Source organism: Silurus aristotelis, assembly GCF_946808225.1.
Source record: "Silurus aristotelis genome assembly, chromosome: 3".
NCBI lineage: Eukaryota > Metazoa > Chordata > Actinopteri > Siluriformes > Siluridae > Silurus > Silurus aristotelis.
Window position 1 is genome coordinate 26421690 of NC_139576.1, and position 19987 is coordinate 26441676.

A 19987-nucleotide genomic window follows, 5' to 3' on the forward strand; every position below is an offset into this window, starting at 1 on the left:
CTGAACGTCTCCCTGAGTCTTTCCTTTTCCAAAATGGCGGACTCGGAGACGTATTGCTCGCTGAGGTGCCGGAAGCGCTCAGCTGCGTCATTTCCGCCTGCAACGCGTTTGAAGTCGAAGTTGGAAACTTCATCCTGCAGGAAGAAGCAAATATAAAAACAAACGTAGATGGGCAGCTGCTGTACACAATGCACGGACATGAATCGGGTTGCTGATCAAACGAGTCAGTTAATGTTAGCGTTATTTGCGGGTTAAATAATACTAATTTAGAAAGTAAATAACCCGGCTAAGCTAGTTGGAGAAAGCTGCTGCATATTATTTTTTAGATACCAACCGATTGGTGTATGTCCGCATAATATCCATGTGTTATAAACGTGAAATCTGGCTTAACGCATGGAGTCGTCCGCTCACTATTCTGAAGGCAGGAAATATTTTTAGTTGACTTCATTACCGCAGACATGTCGAGCAGTCTAACGCCGGAACAGCAGAGGAAAATCGAGGAGAACAGACAGAAAGCGTTGGCGAGAAGAGCCGAGAGACTTGCACAGAGAAGCCAACAACCTGTACAAGCTGTGACTGCAACACACAAGCCATGTCAAACCCAATCACATCCTGCAGCAGTAGGAAATGCAAAGTACAAGCCGAGTTTTCCTCCAAAACCTGCAGCAAGCAGCAGAGCCCACAGTGGGAGACAGGTAGGAACCTCACAAGCTGCATGTGGCTTACAAACAATGTGCCTGCGAGAACAGGGTCCCAGGGATGCCAGCTCATGGTGTACTGTTCAGTGAAGGGCGCTTAAATGCAGAACTGTCAATGCAAAGTGCAGTCATGAGCCTGAAGACTGTATTAATTACAGTCCAAATGTATTCTTGCGTTGCTTACTAACTTCATGGATCTTTAGGCTGATCATCCTATTCAAGGAACCATCCTCAGCTGCACAGTGTGTTCTCCAATTGAAGAGAACTCCATCAAAGGGTAGGACCTCAGGATGAATCAGGTGGATACAAAAAGAAGAAATGGACAGGAACGCTGGTCACTGGTACCTCAGAGGCATGTTGAGAGAGAAACAAGGGTTATAAAGTATCCTTATTGTGACACAAATGCTTGAGACACTCTGCCTTCCTTGAGAGATGGAAAGTTGAATGCTGCTCTCAATCACAAGGAACCACACATCTTCCAGTATTCCTGAGAACCTTTTACATTTATAACATCTTCCAGTAGATCTGGCTTCATCATCACAATATATTTTTTTTATTTTTATATCCAAGCAAAACTATTAGGGTGATTAGGGTGCAAGTAGGAAATGTGGCAAGACACACTGGGAGAGCCAGAGGATAACACAGACATGAGTGATCTCTGGGATAAGAGATGCGTGAGAGTGGGGGGACGACAGCCCTCATACATCCCAGTTGACCTCCCCAAACATCCCTACTGACAAAAGGCTCGACTAAATAAACGTTCTCAACCTTTCAACAATTTGAACACTGAGACTGTGTCTGAAAGTATTATCTAACTATGAAGCTTTGTAAGAGAAAGATCTGCCCTCTGCTGTAGTCCCTATTATTTGAGGTACCAACAAATGGCCTGCACCTTTTGATGGAAACATTTTGACTTCTTGTGAAGAGCGACAGTGACCATTTGAAATTAGATGTGGGCTTTGTAGTGATGACTTTCTGCGATAAAATCACTAAATAAATAACAGAGTAGCTTTTATTTGAAAATATACTGAAAAAAACCCTAAAAATTACTGTGTATAAGATCAACTTGGTCAGACTTTACACAGAGGATGGTTATTACAAATTTGAGAGCACACAATTGTCTAGAATGTTTTTTAATTTGTTCCTGGAGACCCAAATATCTTTGAGCATAACAATGGCCATGTAAGTTTGCCAAAGTACCAGTGAAAGAATTCCAGAGACTCTCCATCGTCTGGCACCCAAGGCCTCCTAAGCATTTTGTGTGCAGGACAGACAAGCACATGCTCAAAAAGCTGTTAGGTTTGTTTCATTTGTTTGAAATAAACAGGTTTAAATGTCAACATCATCACTACAGGTTACTCACCTTGTCCTGTCCTGTACATTTTATTGTTTTTTTTTTTTTTTAACACCTAGATAGATAGAATAATATTTATAATGTATTCTATTTGCTCTTGTGTTCCAGACCAAGCTCATAGACCCAATTCCAATCCCGAAAAGGACAGAATGTCAAACATCATCTCCTTCGACTAGTTTTGTATCCCCCAAGCCCAAGGCCCAAGGTGCTGTTGATTTTTCGGAACCAAAGCCGAGTTCCTCGGCTACTAATTTCTACGCAGCGAGTGTAAAGCCACACAACCAGCCTTTAGACAAGAAGGCACCCAATCCCCTGGACTCTGGCTCGACTGTTTCTGTGAAAAAGCCTGCAGTGTGTGTACGAGGGAAGTGCGTTCCTCATTCAGAAGAGCGCTTTAGAGTAGAGGTTGGCTACAACGCAGAGCTCATCAATGTGTTCAAAAACATTCCCTCCAGGAACTATGGTGAGCTCTGATTTAATATTGCATTCAGAACATATTTAAAGACTAATGCTTTTATGCTGTGCAGATTGAACTTTATATTGACTGGTTGTGATTGATTGTTCTCTTGATTATGGTTCTACCACTTTAAATAATTGTCGCTTTTGTCGCAGATCCTGCCACAAAGATGTGGAACTTCAGCCTCGAGGATTATAAGCAACTCAGTAGGTCTTTTTGCATTGTACAAAGAAGACTCTATACATTGTAATATTTGTATACAAGCCATTTGTATTTTACACAACCTCCATTCTTTTGCATTCAGTAAAAATCTTTACTTCGTCGTGGACCAGTGCGAAAATACAAGATATATAAGAGATCTATGCAACTAAATGTAATGAATTTTTCATGTATGGTTACATAATCACATTTGAACGGGGATTGAAGCCAAGCGCGATTTTGCCATGCAGTATTCAATTTTTTCGGCAGAGAGTCTACTGCATGTCTTTTCCAAAATAAGGGTAATATTCCAAAATCCCAATCTCAAAAAAGTTGGGACACCTAAATAAAATAAAAAAATTGCAATAATTAGAATATTTTATAAACCCATATTTCATTCACAACAGAACCAAGAAAACAAATATACCATTTTAAGAAAAAAAAGAAAGGCTAAAGTCTCAACGTTTGGATGCCATGTTTAACACTGTGTAGCATCCACGTTTCTTTTAACTTTTAACAGTCCATATACAGTATCTCTCAAAAGTGAGTACACCCCACACATTTCTGCAGCTATTATATTAAATCTTCTTAAGGGACGATTGTATAGAAATGAAACGTATGTATTTTAGAGTAGTCGTTTTGCAGCTTGTACAGCAGTACAGATTTACTGTCCTCTAAAAAAAACAACTTGACATACAGCTATTATTGTCTAAATAGCTGGCAACAAAAGTAAGTACACCCTAAGTGATGCCCTATTCATCATGTTCATGTTTTTGTCTGCTTGACAGGACCATACAAATGTATGTATCTTGTATTAGAGCAGTTATAATTTGGTGCTTTGTGTACAATTCTCTCATACTGACCACTTTGCCAACTTTGTGCACAATAGTAGTAATAAATTGTCTTCCTGCAAGACACACAGCAATGCCTTGATGTGACTCATGTGTCCTAATCAGAACCCTTACCTCAACCCCAATGACCACTTTTGAAATAAACTGAAACACCACCTGCATCCCCCCGGACTGAATCTGTAATGGATGTGCAAAAAAGCACTTATAAGTGTGATTGGTCAGGTCTCCATAAATCCTTTTGCAATATAGTGTGTGTAAAGGTGGAAAAAATTTTAAATCAAAAGACTATTTTTGCTGCTGAAGTACACAATGGACCACTGCAGATACAATGCAAAGTCTGCCTGGCTGATCTCCATCATCATGATGAAACATTCTACAGTCTATCCAGATGGATGTTTTACAGTATGACTGCACTTCCATACACAGGGCTTTGATGCTTTAACGAGGAGGAAATTTATGTAAATCGTATTCAATGTCTTTCGCATTCATTAGATCACAATGCAGTTGAACACCTATGGGAGATTTCGGAGCAGCATTACACTGCGCTCAGAATAACCGAGGGGTATTTTCTTCCCAATACAGTTCCAGAGACGTGTTCAAAAGTGCATTTTAGCTCTTTTCCTGGCTTGTGGTTGTCCTAGCACCCGAATAAGACACGTTGTCACCCATCTGTTTATTTAAGATAACATTATCATGGTAGACATTCATGCCAGTATGTTATGACACGTATCAGTTTTTTGTATTCTGTAGTGGTGATAAACATTGAGCATTAATTGTTTCTATTGTAATGCTGAGCATCATTAGATTTAGGATGTTGTTTAGAAAATCCTTTTTCTTTTTAGTGGAGGAGGTAGCAGGCCTGCCCTCTGTGTCTTTGAAGGCTCTGGAGGGCATGGAAGGTTTGGATTTATCTGCCTCCAGCATTCGCCCAAAAGACTCTGCAGCACTGGTGGCCATGATGAAGCTGTGCCAGGGCTGGCAGAAGCCTGGGGCCACAATCAAGGGCAGATGCTCACTTATTTCTCGTTCACGCCTGGAAGTGGACATTACATACCATGCAGATGTTATAGGGATCTTTAAACAGATGCCTTCAAAAAGCTATGGTGAGTAATACCTTTGGTTAGGTAGGCGAAAAAATTTGGTTTTTATAAATCCAAAAAATTATATGCATCAATTGGTTCATTCTTTACAGCTCATTTCTTACAAAGGATTTAGAAATTATAAAAAAAAAAAAATAAAAAAAAAGATTTGATGTTAACCCCAACCTATACAATAACATGCTTTCTTTGTGTGTTTTTTTTAAGACATGAAGACAAGGAAATGGAGTTTCCTACTTGAGGATTATGCCAAATTAAGTATGTACAGTATCTGATTGATTTGAAATTAATGAGAACAAGAATCAGGAATGAAAAAAGATTAGTGTGCGAGTACCAAATAATCAAAACGATGCACCGAATCATTAAAAATAGAATTAGATTTAGATAATTTGTCTTACAGATAATTCAGTTTGCATAATTGTTAATAATGCTTACTTCTATATTAATTTGACATTTGATTGATTGCCTATGTTAACCCCCTTATAGTATATATTAAGTTGTTAATTTATGCACCATCTTATTTACACTGCTTGACCAATCAGCTGTTGTTACTCCTTTCTGTCATCAGTGGAGACTCTAAACGACATCTCTTCTGTGGAGGTCGAACCGTTACCGCGTGCTGTGCTCCAGGCCTTCTCTTCCCAGCTTGAGAAAAGCCATTCCACACCTCCAGAAATCCCTGAAGCCGATCTCTCGGGCATAGACAGCAGTCTCACACGCAGCCTCATGCCGTTTCAGCAGTTAGGTGTCAAGTAGGTGCCACATACTTCCTGCCATCTGGACTTTAGCAATAATGCAGCAGAGCTTTGTATCATCGTTTTTTTTTTTTTTTTTTTGCACATTACAATGAAGTGTACCTGTTCACAGATTTGTAAAATGTGTGCGCACTTCTGAAAAGTGTATTTGTCAAATAGCCAACCACACACAGCACAACGTGCAGTGAAACACTTGCCAGAGACATGGCTGCCTGTCAGGGGTGTAAAACTTTGCCCTGTCGTCGTGAGAATGAGAGTTTGGTCAGAGGAAGGTTACAGTAACTCAAACAGGCAACAGGAGGGCAAAAAGTGTGTGTGAGTGGTGTGTGTGTGTGTGTGTGTGGTGTAAACGTTCATGCTCACGGGGGAAAAAAAGACCAGACTAATCTTCTCCGATTTCTTCAACATCCACTGTGGAGTCTTGAAATCTTTGACTGTGCAATTTTCAAACCAGGTGTAGTGATGCAGGTGGGAACCGGGCCGTCTTCATCTTTCTCAGTATGTTGCTTGGCTTTCCATCAAGCGCTCAGTGCGGTGATGCCGGATGTGCTGTTCCTGATCCAGACTGACTCTTTAATCAAATTGAATTTAAACATTGTGATAATTGTTATATGAATAGTTACAATCGTGAATGTACAGGTGTATAGTGTGGGTGTATTATTATTATTATTATTATTATTATTATTATTAATATTATTATTATTATTATTATTATTAAAGTGTAAGGTGAGTGTATTCAGGATCTATGAAGGTCTTTCTTACTATCTGAAAGTGGAATTGTGACCCAGTAATGATTAGTTGATGGTTTTTAACAGTGCCCATGTTTGGAACTTGAGCATAAATGTGTACTGCTCTTAGCAGGCATCATTAAGCATGCTCTTTTTTGTTGTCAAATCTAATTGTAGCTTCTGTCTCGCTTTCAGCTCATTTATTTATGTATGCATGACTACAGAACTTGCTCTGCCCTGAATCATGGCAAATCACGGCTTTTCTTAGTGCTCACGTATACAGAAAAGAGCAGTTAGCACTGTCCTGAGAGTTCCTTTAGATGCTTTATGACCGTTCATGAGCAACAGAATGAAAAGATCTGATGGCTTCATGTGTCTCTGAGGAAGAATACAGTATGTCCACCGCTTGAGATTGATGATTGTTGTGAAGGGCAGGATTATTTTGTTCCTGAGGAAAATTTGCCTCAAAAATATTTGAACAATAACTATACGGTAGTATAATGATTTAATAAATAATCATAGTTTGTGTACAGTGACGCTGTTAACGGTATAAAGTGTTTTTTCTTTTGAAATAAAGCTTTGCAGTGTCCAGAGAAGGTCGTCTGCTCCTGGCTGATGATATGGGCTTGGGGAAGACTGTGCAGGCCATCTGTATTGCAGCCTACTACAGAAATGAGTGGCCACTGCTGATAGTTACTCCTTCCTCTGTACGCTTTACCTGGGCCGAGGTGAATTTAGACTGACCATGAATTAACCTCTGGAATATGTCATTTTTGACAATTAATGTTGCTTCTTGTTTTATTTTAATGTAGATGGTGTATTTTTTTTCTGTGTTAGGCGATCCGACGCTGGTTGCCTTCGGTAGCAGCAGACAGCATTAACGTGGTGGTGACTGGTAAAGACTGTCTTCGCTCTGGTCTCATCAACATCATCAGCTACGACCTGCTTAGCAAGATGGGGAAGCAGAATTTTGCCAGTCCGTTTGGTGTGCTAATTATGGTATGCTGCCCAGGATTCCTGTTATAACTTGTGATTTAAAAAAAAAAGAATAGAATTTGTTTACAATAGGGTATGAGGATTCTTTTACATTTTTGTTTAAAAATGATTAATAGAGAAGTATTGTAACAGTTTACACTATGAAACGTATTGATGCAAACCTGTGATTTGACTTAGCGTTGTCCCTACTCTCAAGAGTTCTTTATAGAAAAGGAATCTCTTTCTGAAAAGTCCCCTGTGTCCCCATATTTCATATATGAATCTGGTCAAATTTGACCCAATTACCTGCATATTTATTTTCCATCTGCGACATTAACACAAGACTAATTTTCAATATTGCAATAAACCCCATACTGATTATTTGTGATCACCTAATTTCATAACTTTTTTTTTTTTTTTTGTCTTATTTAAAGCTGAAATGTCTTCTATAGTAATTTAGATGTAATGGATTTGATGATGACCGCGTGTCTGCCACATGTATTTACAGTCTGAATTCCTGTATAAAATCCCCTGATAATGTCTGACCCATTTTTTTTTCTTTCTACATGTGCACAGGATGAGTCCCACTTCCTAAAGAACATTAAAACCGCTCGCTGTAAGGCTGCTCTTCCTCTACTAAAGGTGTGAACACTTATTCCATTAATCACCTGGCAACATTCACTGACTTGCAGTAGTTTAGATTATTGCTTATAGGTTTTGTGCTGTTTTATGCTCAGTCAGGCTTCTAAATTGAACTGAAGTCTTAATGAATGTCTTGCTTTTTAGCTTGCTCGCTTGTTGTATATTTCGATATCTTGATATTGAGAATTTGACCCTCGTTTATTGCTGTGTGAATACGGCAGGCTGCTAAAAGAGTGATCCTGCTGTCAGGAACTCCTGCTATGTCGCGTCCGGCTGAGCTCTACACCCAGATTCTGGCTGTGAGGCCAACACTCTTTCCTCGTTTCCATGATTTTGGAGTGAGATATTGTGATGCCAAGCAGGTACTGTACTTCCCTCGGTGGGCTTTAATCAGCTTAAATGAGGTCACCTCACCATTCTGTGTTAAATATTATAATAGGGTGTGTTTAACACTGCTCTAATTAATGAAATTATACACTAATTAAACACTCAATCTGTGTTCTTTCTCTCTTTCCATATTCCATATCCATGTTTTTGCCTCTCTCTCTCTCTCTCTCTCTCTCTCTCTCTCTCTCTCTCTCTCTCTCTCTCTCTCTCTCTCTCTCTCTCTCTCTCTCTTTCTCTCTCTCTCTCTCTCCCTCTCCCTCTCCCTCTCCCTCTCTATCTCATATTCTCTACCTCCTACCCTATTTTTCTGTAGCTCCCATGGGGTTGGGACTATTCCGGCTCCTCCAATTTGGCTGAATTGAAGTTGTTGTTAGCGGAATGTCTTATGTTGAGGCGATTAAAACCCGACGTGCTCTCGCAGCTTCCTGCCAAGCAGCGCAAGGTCGTCACCGTGACTACAGACGGCATAAACTCTCGTACCAAAGCCGCACTTTCGGCCGCAGCCAAAGAACTCGCAAAAGAATGCCACAATGTGAGTGACACTCCTACCAGCACCAGACATACTACCATGTCCATGCCAGTGCTGTGCTATAAATAGTTCACTACGCAAAAACCACTGGTCAGTGGCTTTCTTATGGTGGTTCAGTTTTCACTGATACGGAGCGGATTAAATGTTTATGGCAACAGATACAGTCTATATTTACTTTTATAAAGTGAGCAACATGGAACTACACAGATTTTTTTTTTTGTTTGTTTTTGCCCTAAACATACATTCATGCATCTTTATTTTAATCTTTTATTAAAATTGAGGAACTTTATTTAATTCCATGTAAAAACCTAGCCTTAAGCCAGTGCTATCATTTCTAGCTTGTTCAGTGTGCTCTCTCCCTCTTTTTAAAAAAAGAAAAAAGAACAGCATGCCAGTCGTTAAAATTATAGTATTCGAAACGCAGTTTTTAGTGCTTTCACTTTTGTGGTAACCAGACATGAAAATGTACTTCTGACTGAGATGCACACAAAAGAGAAACACATTTCAGTTCATGCAACATCATAGAGTGTAAGTTCATATAATAGAAACTGAAAATTTTCCAGGATTTCTCCTGATACACAAATTGTAGGCCAGTGTATACCCAAGAGTCTGCACCCTATCGGTATCCTGTAAGTGGATCAGGACTTTCTTTCTGTGTTTCTGCAGAAGAAGCAAGAGAAGGACGCTCTACTGGTTTTCTTTAACCACACAGCAGAGGCCAAGATTAAAGCCATCCTGTGAGTTTTGCCATTTGCATTTCCACTTTTATTACCCATTAATTCTGAATCAATACAACAGAATCTAAACTCTCTGATACACTACACTCATCCTGATCTAAAGCCTGAATACTGAATGCTCGGTTTTCATTTTTTGATAGGTTAATCATTACCTGTTTCTTCTTTTGACAGACTTACCATGCCTTACATGTATGCTTTTTTTTTTTTTCTTTCTTTCTATAAGCGAGTACATTTCAGACATGCTGGAATGTGGACGAGAGAAGTTTCTAGTGTTTGCGCATCATAGACGAGTCCTGGACAGCATAACTAAAGAGCTTACTGATAAGGTAGGAAAGGAGTTTGGCGTTTTGGCAAAAATTTATCCAGAGACAAAAATTATGGTGGGGAAAAAAAGAAACTTTGAGCAGACACCCAGCTTTCCTTTTTGATATTTCTTTTATGTAACAGTTTTAGAATCAAGAAATGACCAGACAGAATATGGCCAAATATCTTGTTTTATTATTTTTTTTATCTGGTTTGAGCTTTGCATGTTGCCCTCTAACACACTGACAGCCAATCATAAGTGCTGAAACTGAGTTTTACATACAGAAGCAAACACAGAACAATGGAATGATACAAACAGTAAAATATAATAGAATACAATATAATATAAGTATTAATGTAAAATTTCTTTTAAAAGTAGAAGATCTTCACTATTCCGCATATCAAGGGAGTGAATGAATGAAGGATGGAAAGAAGGGAAGACATTTGTTAAAGTATGCTGAAATAAGCACAACAGTTAAATAGAAAATTAAATATTAAAATAATAAATATGTAAAAACCCACACACACACATCTGTATTACCCAAATGATGTCTAACAAATGTAAACTATTTAATGAAAATGTTCTATTCGTTTTATTTAATGAATCGAATGTGTGCAAATTTAATTGATTTCTCATTTAATGAATATTAAAAAAGTGTATTGCATTAATTTGATTGATTCTATTTTACTTATATAAAATGAAAGAGCAGTTAATATATTATTTAACCACCCAAGCATTTTATTTAAAAATGTTTAAAAATTATAAATGTTCCACAATAGATGTCCACAAATGTTAATAATAATAATAATAATAATAATAATAATAATAATAATAATAATAAACCATGGTGCCACCAATTTTGTTTCCCAATACTTCACCGTGACTTGAGGTACGTACCGAAAAAGTCACCTTAAATGTTACTGTTTACTGTAATATGCATCCTTCAATACTCCTTTTTTCACATATCTTTATATATTTTATATAGTTTCTACTTTTTATTTATCTACCTTCTTTTTTTTCTTGGTTTATTTTTCTCCTCATTTTATTCCCTCATGCCGGACCGTCGTAAAAAGCATTTCACTGCATGTCGTACTCTGTATGTATGTGTATGTGACAAATAAGATTTGATTTGATTGATTTTGAACAGTGAGTTTTGTGTACCGTTACACCCCTATTACTGTAAATACTAAATAATAAAATATTAATAAACTCTCTCAATGCTGTTTGTCTAATCGGATTAATCAATTTTATGCTCTTAAATATATCCTAATTTTCCCCTCAGATGACTGTCTGTTGTTTTTTGCTTACAATTATTTCTCTTCTCTTCCACCCCCCAGAGAATCAGTCACATCCGTATCGATGGGTCCACACCCTCAGCAGAGCGCCAGCAGCTGTGCGAGAAGTTCCAGTTCTCTGAGCAGAGCTGTGTGGCTGTGCTCTCCATCACAGCTGCCAACATGGGCCTTACGCTGCATACTGCCGACCTTGTCGTCTTCACTGAGCTCTTCTGGAACCCAGGGGTTAGTGTGCTTCTGTGAGGGAGGGAGTTTTTATTCAGTCAGGTGGGGTAGTCACATAAGCATTTTGTGGGTCATCCAACAGGCTTTGTGACTTTTACTTAATAGTTGGGAATTTCTTCTGTTTCAACACAATAGGAGTCAATTCTGTGATATGAGATTATTGTGCAACAGCACTAAAGGTGTAAATTTGCATGAAACTGTCAATTCATCATGTCATGATGGGAGGTTGAGGGTTAGTAGTTTCGGTTTGATATAAGTACTGTCATTAATGTTAGTACTTCTCTTGAATAATAATACTGTAATGTGAAAGGGACAAAAGATATTTGTGTAATTTCAAGACCATAGAAATATGTTTCTCTCCGAGGTTAGGATTTAATGTCTTGTAATACTAAGGCCATTAATTGTAACACTCGTTAATTACTGAGATGAAGCATCAATGTGCCCTAAGCTCTTGAGGTACTCTGGTCATAAAACCAGATTGTACTTCTCATATCCATGTTCAAAACAATTTGTTTTTACGTCATTATAGCCACTTGCTGTTGGACTCAACGTTGAGCGTGTGGTTACATTCCAGTGTATGGAATATCATAAAAACATTACACTAAGTCACTATACAAAACTAACCCAGTGTAAATAGTTATATGACCTCCTTTTCTTACATTTTTTGCAATCCAGAATGTGAATTTATTTAAAAAATATTTCTCCCTATTGAAAAATGTCAGACCGCATTATCTCAATATTACACTGAAATAGGCCTCTCATTAGTTATTGTATGCCTAAAGATTTTTGTACATTTTACAGATATTAATTCAAGCAGAGGACAGAGTGCACCGTATTGGACAGACCAGATGTGTGGACATTCACTACTTGGTAGCCAAAGGCACAGCTGACGACTACTTGTGGTAATTTACATTTCATTTACATTGAAGGCTTTTGGCAGACGTCCTAATTCAGAGCGAGTTGCACCTCATCTCATTTTTACGCAACAGGGCAGTTGACTTTGCTCATGGGCCCGGGGGTGGCAGCTTGGTGGTGGTGTAAATTTAACTGACAGCCTTTAGATTAGAAGTCCAACATCTTACCCACTGAGTTGCATATTTTTGTTTTACTGAGCTACCACTACCACTTTAACGTGGATTTGAAATAGTAGAATAGTCTCTTTATCAGCTAAATAACACACAACTTTTTCATGTCTCTAGGCCAATGATCCAGGAGAAGATGAATGTTCTAGAACAGGTTGGCTTGTCCGAGTCCAATATTTCAGACAAGGCAGAATGTGCCAGCTTCCACAGCAAGGTGGGACGACGACATTTATTTATAATTTTTTTATTATTATTGTATTTATTTATTGCAAATTTTAGACACAGGATCCTGTATAACAGAAGTGCGACAAAAATGAAAGCAATCGAATAAAAGGAAAGTACTTTGCTTTTACACAACTGTGAAATATATCCATCAGCAGGAACCACAGTTCAGGAGAGTGAAACCTGAGCGGAAAATGCAATATATGTCCCATATATTATTTTTGGCTACAGGCTCATTTCTAACAGAAATTGAAGATAGAGCAGGTATTTTCCAAACCAACAACAGCCTTCCAGTGTTGGGTGGAAAATAGGGCATCTATAGAACCATTGGCGTTTCTGACGTTTTTTTTTGTCATAGTAAAAGTACCACAAGAAATATAAATCCAAATACTACCCTTGATCTGTTCTTCTTTTTGGAAAAACACCAATTTTATTAATGTGTGTTTTCCATGGCTCTAGTAAAATGCAAGTCCTTTTTGTGCTATGAAGCGATGCCTACATACCATATGCGGTTAATTGTGGGTGTGTCTGCATTTCACAACCGGCTTAATTGTGTATACTTCGCATATGATATCCATATATAAGAAATTTGACAGTGTTGTGGATAAGGGCTCATATCTGCTGTATTGCTTTGCAGGACCAGAAACAGCCAAGAATCACAGAGATGTTCCAGAGATCATTCTCAGAGGAGGATATGGACGAATCAATGCTATTAGAGGCTGTAAATGACTGGGAAGACAATGACCAGCCAGATTCAGTCAGCCACCAGGACAATCACGTCTCAGAGAGCCCCAGCAAGAAAAGGCGTATAGAAGACTATTTCGGATAAAAAAAAAAAATAAAAAAAAAAAACTAAGTAAATAAAGCCTGCCAATTATCAACGTAATAAAGTGTACTTTTTGGTTGTCAGGATTGATTGATTTTTTCTGTTTTGCTTTTTTGGAAAGTCTGGTTTGAAAAAATAGCATAGATTTATTTCTATATAATTATTGCATATGTGTTGGAGGACACATTCTAATTAATAAAGCACATGTTTATTTACAGGTTTTTACCAAATCAATATACTGTATGTTTTGTATGGGTTTTATTGGTTTTTGTACTGAGTATTTAATCAACCAGAGAAGAGCTGTGTTCTTCATAAACGTTTATTGTATCTAAATCATTTGACTGTTATTTATACTACAGTGGTTAAAGCCATGCAATCGACACAACTTAATATATCAAAATGCACATGTTAAAAATGCTAATATCTTATGATCTAATATTAATAACACCTCAAAATATAAATTTCATAGGAGTAGCAATGCCTGATGTTTCCATAACTGTAATTTAGTAACATTTATCTGAGCTTTCAAAGAATTTCCACCACGTTGTACTTATGCTACAATGATACACAATACAACAACATTTTCTGGACATCCCGACCAGTTACACCATTATTTGCTTGTTGAAGCTTCTATTTCCAGGTTAATGGTTCGTGCTGGAACCGGTTTGGGCCTCATAGTTTTGTGAAGGAAAATTGGAACACTACTGTAAACTAATACATTGTATATAGTTGTTACTTTCCATATTTGTGTCACCGGTTTGGGATGGATGGTAACCTTGTAAACATATTGTATAATAATGAACCACAGCCTTCATGGTTTGTTCAGGACTCCTCAACTCTGAAGACTGTCCCTGATGTCCGAGTCTTCTCCTAAAATAAAGTGCATTACAAATCATTGAGTTAACATTTTCTAAATACCAATAATTAAACACACAAGGTTTTAAATGATACTTCTTAATGATGAGTTATTCCAGCATTTAGATTTAAGTCTACAGTGAATTCTCGTAATCTGATTTTGGTAGGCATGATGTGATGGTAGATCCAGCTGCAAGGTTTATATTAATGCACTTAATATACTTCTAATAGGTTAGCATGCTTATAGTAACAGTTTATACAAAAACTTGTAGTGTCATAAGCAGATTAAAAAAATGAGGGTTACAGGAAAGCTTGGATAATAAGGCAATCTGCATTTTTGTCTTTTAAAAGAGAGAAAAGAAAGAGCTGCTTTAATGCCGGCGATAACTTGTTTTGTGAGCAACATTAAATGTAGCTATAAACAAAATATTTTCTGACCAAACCATCCAACCAATGTTTTCTTTCTACTTCTTAAAATTGCTACTGCTAGTAAAAAGTGGCATTGTGTTTTACCATTTCTTAAAACTAATTCTGGACAAATGAGTGGTTCCATTAAAGGGTATCTACTCAAATGGCAGTGGAGCCAGCATCAGCACCCAGTCTTTGGTTTGGATGGTGTTTTTTTTCTATTCACCATGTTCATGCTTATTGTACCTTGTAATTATTAGTATGCCTTTGTGCTTTTGGGAAATCAAGTGTATTTAGGGATAAAATGTCAGTGGTCACTGGGTACACATGAATTGCCATCTCCCTTTTGCCCAGAAAAATCCCCATTTTTTTCTTCTTCTGAAAAGATCTCCCTCATTCATGTCTCTGGCTTCAATGCTCAAAGGAACACTACTTCTGCACAATGTCAGGGGGGTTTTCTTAGTTCCTTCCTAATCCACACTTTGATGTCTGCTCCCTGCTCAACTGGATAAAGTATTAGGTGTATTAGAAACAGGGAAAAAAACTGTTTCTAAAGACTCCAACTTGGAAACGCTTTCTATAAAACAAAGCATTTGTTTCTTAATAAAGGTGATTGTAGGTATTTATGTGCATTTCACTCATCACCTAAGAGACAAGCTTAACAAAAATTTGATTGTATATAATATCTGTATAGTAATAAGAAATAAATTGCTATTATATGACATTTTCTTGTCTAACCTTTATGGTTTGGCTCAGTCTGGTTCTGTAGTTCACTGAATGAGGGTGATCTCGATGTCTGGAGGTTCTTCAGCTCAGCGAAGCTTTCTTCTGTTTCTAGGGAAAAGACAGTTATATTCACGCACAACCCATATTTGGGGCAATATAAAATATAACATTTTTATTAAAGGCTGAACAAACTTATTTTACACTATGAAAAGATTTACCTGGGAAGTTAAATATAAATATTTGATTCATATTACACAGATTGTGTTCAGGTCACTTTGGCCTGAGATGAAAGATATGACTTCTGTGCCTATAATGGCCAATAAATGTAAATACAAAAAAGGAGGATCTTGTACACTCCTTCCTTTGTTTTTTCTTACACACCTCTACACATTTCCTAATACATCATAAATATTTAATTCCTTGTCCATAACTTCATAAATGTTCAAAAAAACACATTACTCTTTGGATTTGAATGTGTTTTTCCTCAGTAATCACTCTGAATTTAGTAAAAAGTTTCGGAAATAACACACAAAAAAGGATTTACTAACATTAGTGCTTTATGTGCTTGTTAAAGGCTGAATAAATTACCTAATGGATTTGGCTCATCATCAGCTCCCGTACTCATAACTTGACTCTTTGTGCTGAACCCCCCAAAGATGAGCTGTATTTCCTCCTGTGCATGCTGTAAACTGGATGAACCATGCACAATATTCTCCAGGATGTCCTTAGCGAAGCGAGCTCTCAGCGATCCTGGTGCTGTCTCTTTTGCCATACTGGGATCAGCAGGGCCCATCATCATCCTCCACTCCTGTACTGCATCCTCTTTAGACAGAATCAGCATTGTACATGGACCACTGGTGGAAACAATATGATACAGATTTATCAAATCAGCTTTCTGTATAGATATAAATTATGATATACAGTTCAATATTAATGTGAATGTGATTGTAACAGTGAGTTTTATGCTGTTTGGGTTAATTTCAAAACTCACAAAATAAACTTTTGGAAATGTAAAGAGGTGGAAAAATGGGAATAAAAAAAAAAAAAGATTTATAAATGTTTTTTGAAAGTAGAGTCCATTGTCAGCAGTTTGTACAAATCAGATAAAGCTGTAACTAAGATTTTAGATACAGTTTAAGATACATAAAGTTTTTCTTTCACATGAGTGAATTTCATTCTGGTCCATTGGAGCAATAACCTGCGTCGTGATCATTCAGAATGAAAGCATTGCAGAAGCATTTCCTTTAAGTGTCGATCTGCTGTTTCTTTAATCAGATCACTTATAAAGTTATCAGGATCATGTTATCCTTGCGTAGTAAATTTGTGTATTTCTAAAAATGACAATCCTGACTGAATCTGGCAAAATTAGTCTTCAGAATCCCAGACCAACTAAAAATAAACTTTGGTGATGTAAACCCTTCTAATATGCAATTTAATATAAAGTTTTTTGCCTATAAATTGGCTGTCAAAAGTTTTGAAACCCCTACTCATAATTTTTGATAGACACTCATATTCTTTTAGTTTTTACGTAAAGGGTACATTTACAGTATAAAGATTTACTTTGACCAAACAAATACATAAATGGTCAGATGTACAATTTTATTTTTATTAAAAAAATTCTCCCTTAGCATGAATAACAGCTTTACACACTCTTGGCATCCAGACAGTTTGTTTCTCCAAACATTCTGCTAAAATACTTGTTCTTCAATAGTTGGATATTTATTTCCGACTTTGCAATCCAATTCATCTCAGTGCGGTGACTGGGCAGGCCATTTCATGACAGATAACGCTCCAAACTGACTGTTTATTCTCTAAATAACACTTATAGAACTTGGATGTATGCTTCAGGTCATTGTCTTGTTGTAGGGTGCAGTCTAATAAGTATTTTAGGATTCCTTTCCCCTGGAACTAGTCTCCAACCTTCCCTGCTCCGAAACAACTGCAAAACTGTTAAGCTTACACCTCCATCTTTAACTGTGGGTGTGAGACAGTCTGGTGAAATTTTCTCTCCTGTTCTCCTGGTCTTACATAAGTTTTTCTGTTAGAGACAAAAAATTTGTTTACAAAACTTTTTTCCAGTCGTTCAATTCTTGTTTTTACCTTTTTTCCTAACTTGTCGCATATAAACAAGACCATGTATGTGTCTCAAAGACAATAAAAGACAAGGTGTTTCCAAACTTTTCACAGGCACTGTGCACTTTCTGGAAATCATGTTATTCCTCGCATTTACTGTTCATGTTAATGTATTAACAATGTTATGTTTAACAATGTAGTCTGTACACATTCATTTACATTAATGCTATATTGCAAATACAGAGCGTTTATGCTGTGCATAAGCATTTTTAAAGACAGTGAATGTACACCCTCTCCCCTGATCATTTTCCAACCAGCTTCAGAGGAATTTAAATAAGACACCGCTCAGCTGATGCTGGAGAGAGAATCAGTACATCCAGCACCTCTGGGTGCCAAAGATAACAAACGTGTGCAAATTTTGTAGAGGAATAAAATTCATTCAGAAAGAGAGATAGAGAGAGAGAAAAGAAAGAAAGAAAGAAAGACAGAATGTAAAAAAATATCCAAAAAGAGTAAAATTGTATAGAATTAACTAAAAAATAATACAAATATAATTATTTCTAAGGACTAGAATTACTTAAAAGGAATTTGAGACTAATAGATATAGGCACACTTGTAAAAGTCCATTGTGAACACCTTTACCTTGCGATAATAATTATAATTTGTGGAATTGGATGAATTTGTGGGGTGTATATTATCTTACCAACACATGTAATCCACCAACTGGTTGAAGAATGGCTTGTCACTGTGCTGTGTGTAAAATTCCTCAGCCATCTCATTGGACAAAATCATCTCCTTCTGCTGAGAGATGGTGAACCCTGCAACTTGGATCTCCTCTAAGATTTTCTCTGTTGAACACACATCCAAAAATAAACCCGGATTTTAGATTTATTCTGGATCAATTTAAATCCTTGTACACTGGAATATGGAAAGCCTGTGTATTGGTTTGATTATTTCTATAAACGTCTTCTTTTAATCATGAGTACTACTTTTGAATTTACATTAGCTACATTTGCTCACTTGCCCAACATACATTATTCTTTTACAACCTCCGTTCAATATATTTTTGTGTTTGTATTTGGTCTCATTGTTTCCGAATGATTTACATCTATATTTTTACTATTACTGCTGCTCATATTATGTTCCTTTTTGATTTTAATACTCTCTTTATTATCTTTTCAATTCCCTTTTGAAGTTTAAACTGCAGTTTTTGCACGGGAAGGTGCTACACATTTCATTATAGCAGGAACAAATGGCATAGTTAAATGAAATGCCTAATCAATAAACCCTCAATTTTTTGATACTTCTATTGCTGTGTGGTTGAAAAGAGAATTTTATTTTATTAAATAAAAGCTATTGTATTTTATGGAATGCTGATAAAAAACAGTGAACAGAATGTGCAGTTGCCAAAAACAACTCTGTTTAGTACATTACCCCTGAGCTCCTCTGAAGTGTCAGGTTTGATAACAGCCAGTGTGCACTCTGTAGGGAAAAAGTAGCTGATCTCCTGTGCAGCTGCTTCTACGCTTATGCTTCCATGCAATTGGTTCACATACTCGCTCTCCCATGTGAACTGAGCTCGCAGGCTTGAGGAACACACACACACACACACACACACACACACACACACACACACACACACACACACACACACACACACACACACACACATCAATGCAGATAAGTCTTTGTTGATCATTGTAATTTGAATTGATCTGCAATGCACTATGGGATTATTGGTGAAGCTAAAATGGATGTACTCTGCATTCACAGTACAGTGAGCGTAAATACGTATTCACACAATATGTCCCTCTTGTGCCCCCCATCTCATTAACATTTCGAGGATTTGGATTTAAGAAATTTTCCCGAGTGCACAAGAGCACAGTATCCTGCAGAAAGAGCAATGTCATGGAAGGTAATACGTGTTAAAAGAAACATCCACATGAATGCCATGACTCAAGGTTTTCCAGCAAAATGTTATCTAGTGCATTACACTGCCTTTGATGGCTTATCTTCTTTTACACACTCAGCCGTAGCTCCATAGTCCAGTTCTAATAGTTTTTTTTAGCTACGCAGTCTCATTCACAAGGAGCTACGATGCAGTGTGTGTTCAGAAACCTCTCTTTCATAACCAGCATGACCTTTTTCAGCAATTTGTGCTACACTCTTCTGTAAGATCAGACTAGATGGGACAGGCTTCATAATCCACACTCAACAAAAAGTCTTGGGTGTCCATGACATTGTCACTATTTCACCAGTTATAATTATTAAGACTACTTCTAATAGTTATTAACCACTGCATAGCAGGAACACTCCACATGATCTGTAGTTTTGGAGATCCAGTGGTCTAGCCATCACATTTAGCCTCTGTCAAAGTCGCTCGGATACTTATGCATGTCCATTTCTCCTGCTTCCAACACATCAACTTCTAGAATTCAACCAAATATGTTTTAAAGCTAGTCTGAAACTGAAACAAATTAATTCTGTATATAATTAATAAATGAAAGTCTTTAGTCTTTTTTAAATGATATTAAATTGAAATGTCAAAGCCTAACTAAAAGAA

At 37.2% G+C, this 19987-nt stretch overlaps 2 protein-coding genes across 2 annotated transcripts in view; one reads left to right on the forward strand and one right to left on the reverse strand.

Moving 5' to 3' along the window:
• Positions 1 to 13695, forward strand: smarcal1 (SWI/SNF related, matrix associated, actin dependent regulator of chromatin, subfamily a-like 1). The gene is made up of 17 exons (XM_083537505.1): positions 1 to 695; positions 2161 to 2515; positions 2665 to 2715; positions 4401 to 4661; positions 4863 to 4913; positions 5224 to 5407; positions 6716 to 6866; positions 6976 to 7137; positions 7690 to 7755; positions 7977 to 8117; positions 8456 to 8674; positions 9338 to 9408; positions 9632 to 9734; positions 11050 to 11232; positions 12034 to 12134; positions 12432 to 12528; positions 13174 to 13695. Exons 1-17 carry the CDS (start codon positions 459 to 461, stop codon positions 13363 to 13365), a joined length of 2625 nt encoding a protein of 874 aa, XP_083393631.1. The 5' UTR covers positions 1 to 458; the 3' UTR covers positions 13366 to 13695.
• Positions 13664 to 19987, reverse strand: part of LOC310723955 (thioredoxin domain-containing protein 6-like) — a 15323-nt gene continuing 8999 nt past the window's right edge. The window contains exons 14-18 of the mRNA XM_083537556.1: positions 18859 to 19010; positions 18128 to 18272; positions 15940 to 16205; positions 15364 to 15459; positions 13664 to 14232 (exon numbers count right to left, since the gene is read on the reverse strand). Coding sequence (XP_083393682.1) covers positions 14195 to 14232; positions 15364 to 15459; positions 15940 to 16205; positions 18128 to 18272; positions 18859 to 19010 — 697 coding nt within the window. The 3' untranslated portion in view covers positions 13664 to 14194. The remainder of the gene's footprint in view (positions 14233 to 15363; positions 15460 to 15939; positions 16206 to 18127; positions 18273 to 18858; positions 19011 to 19987) is intronic.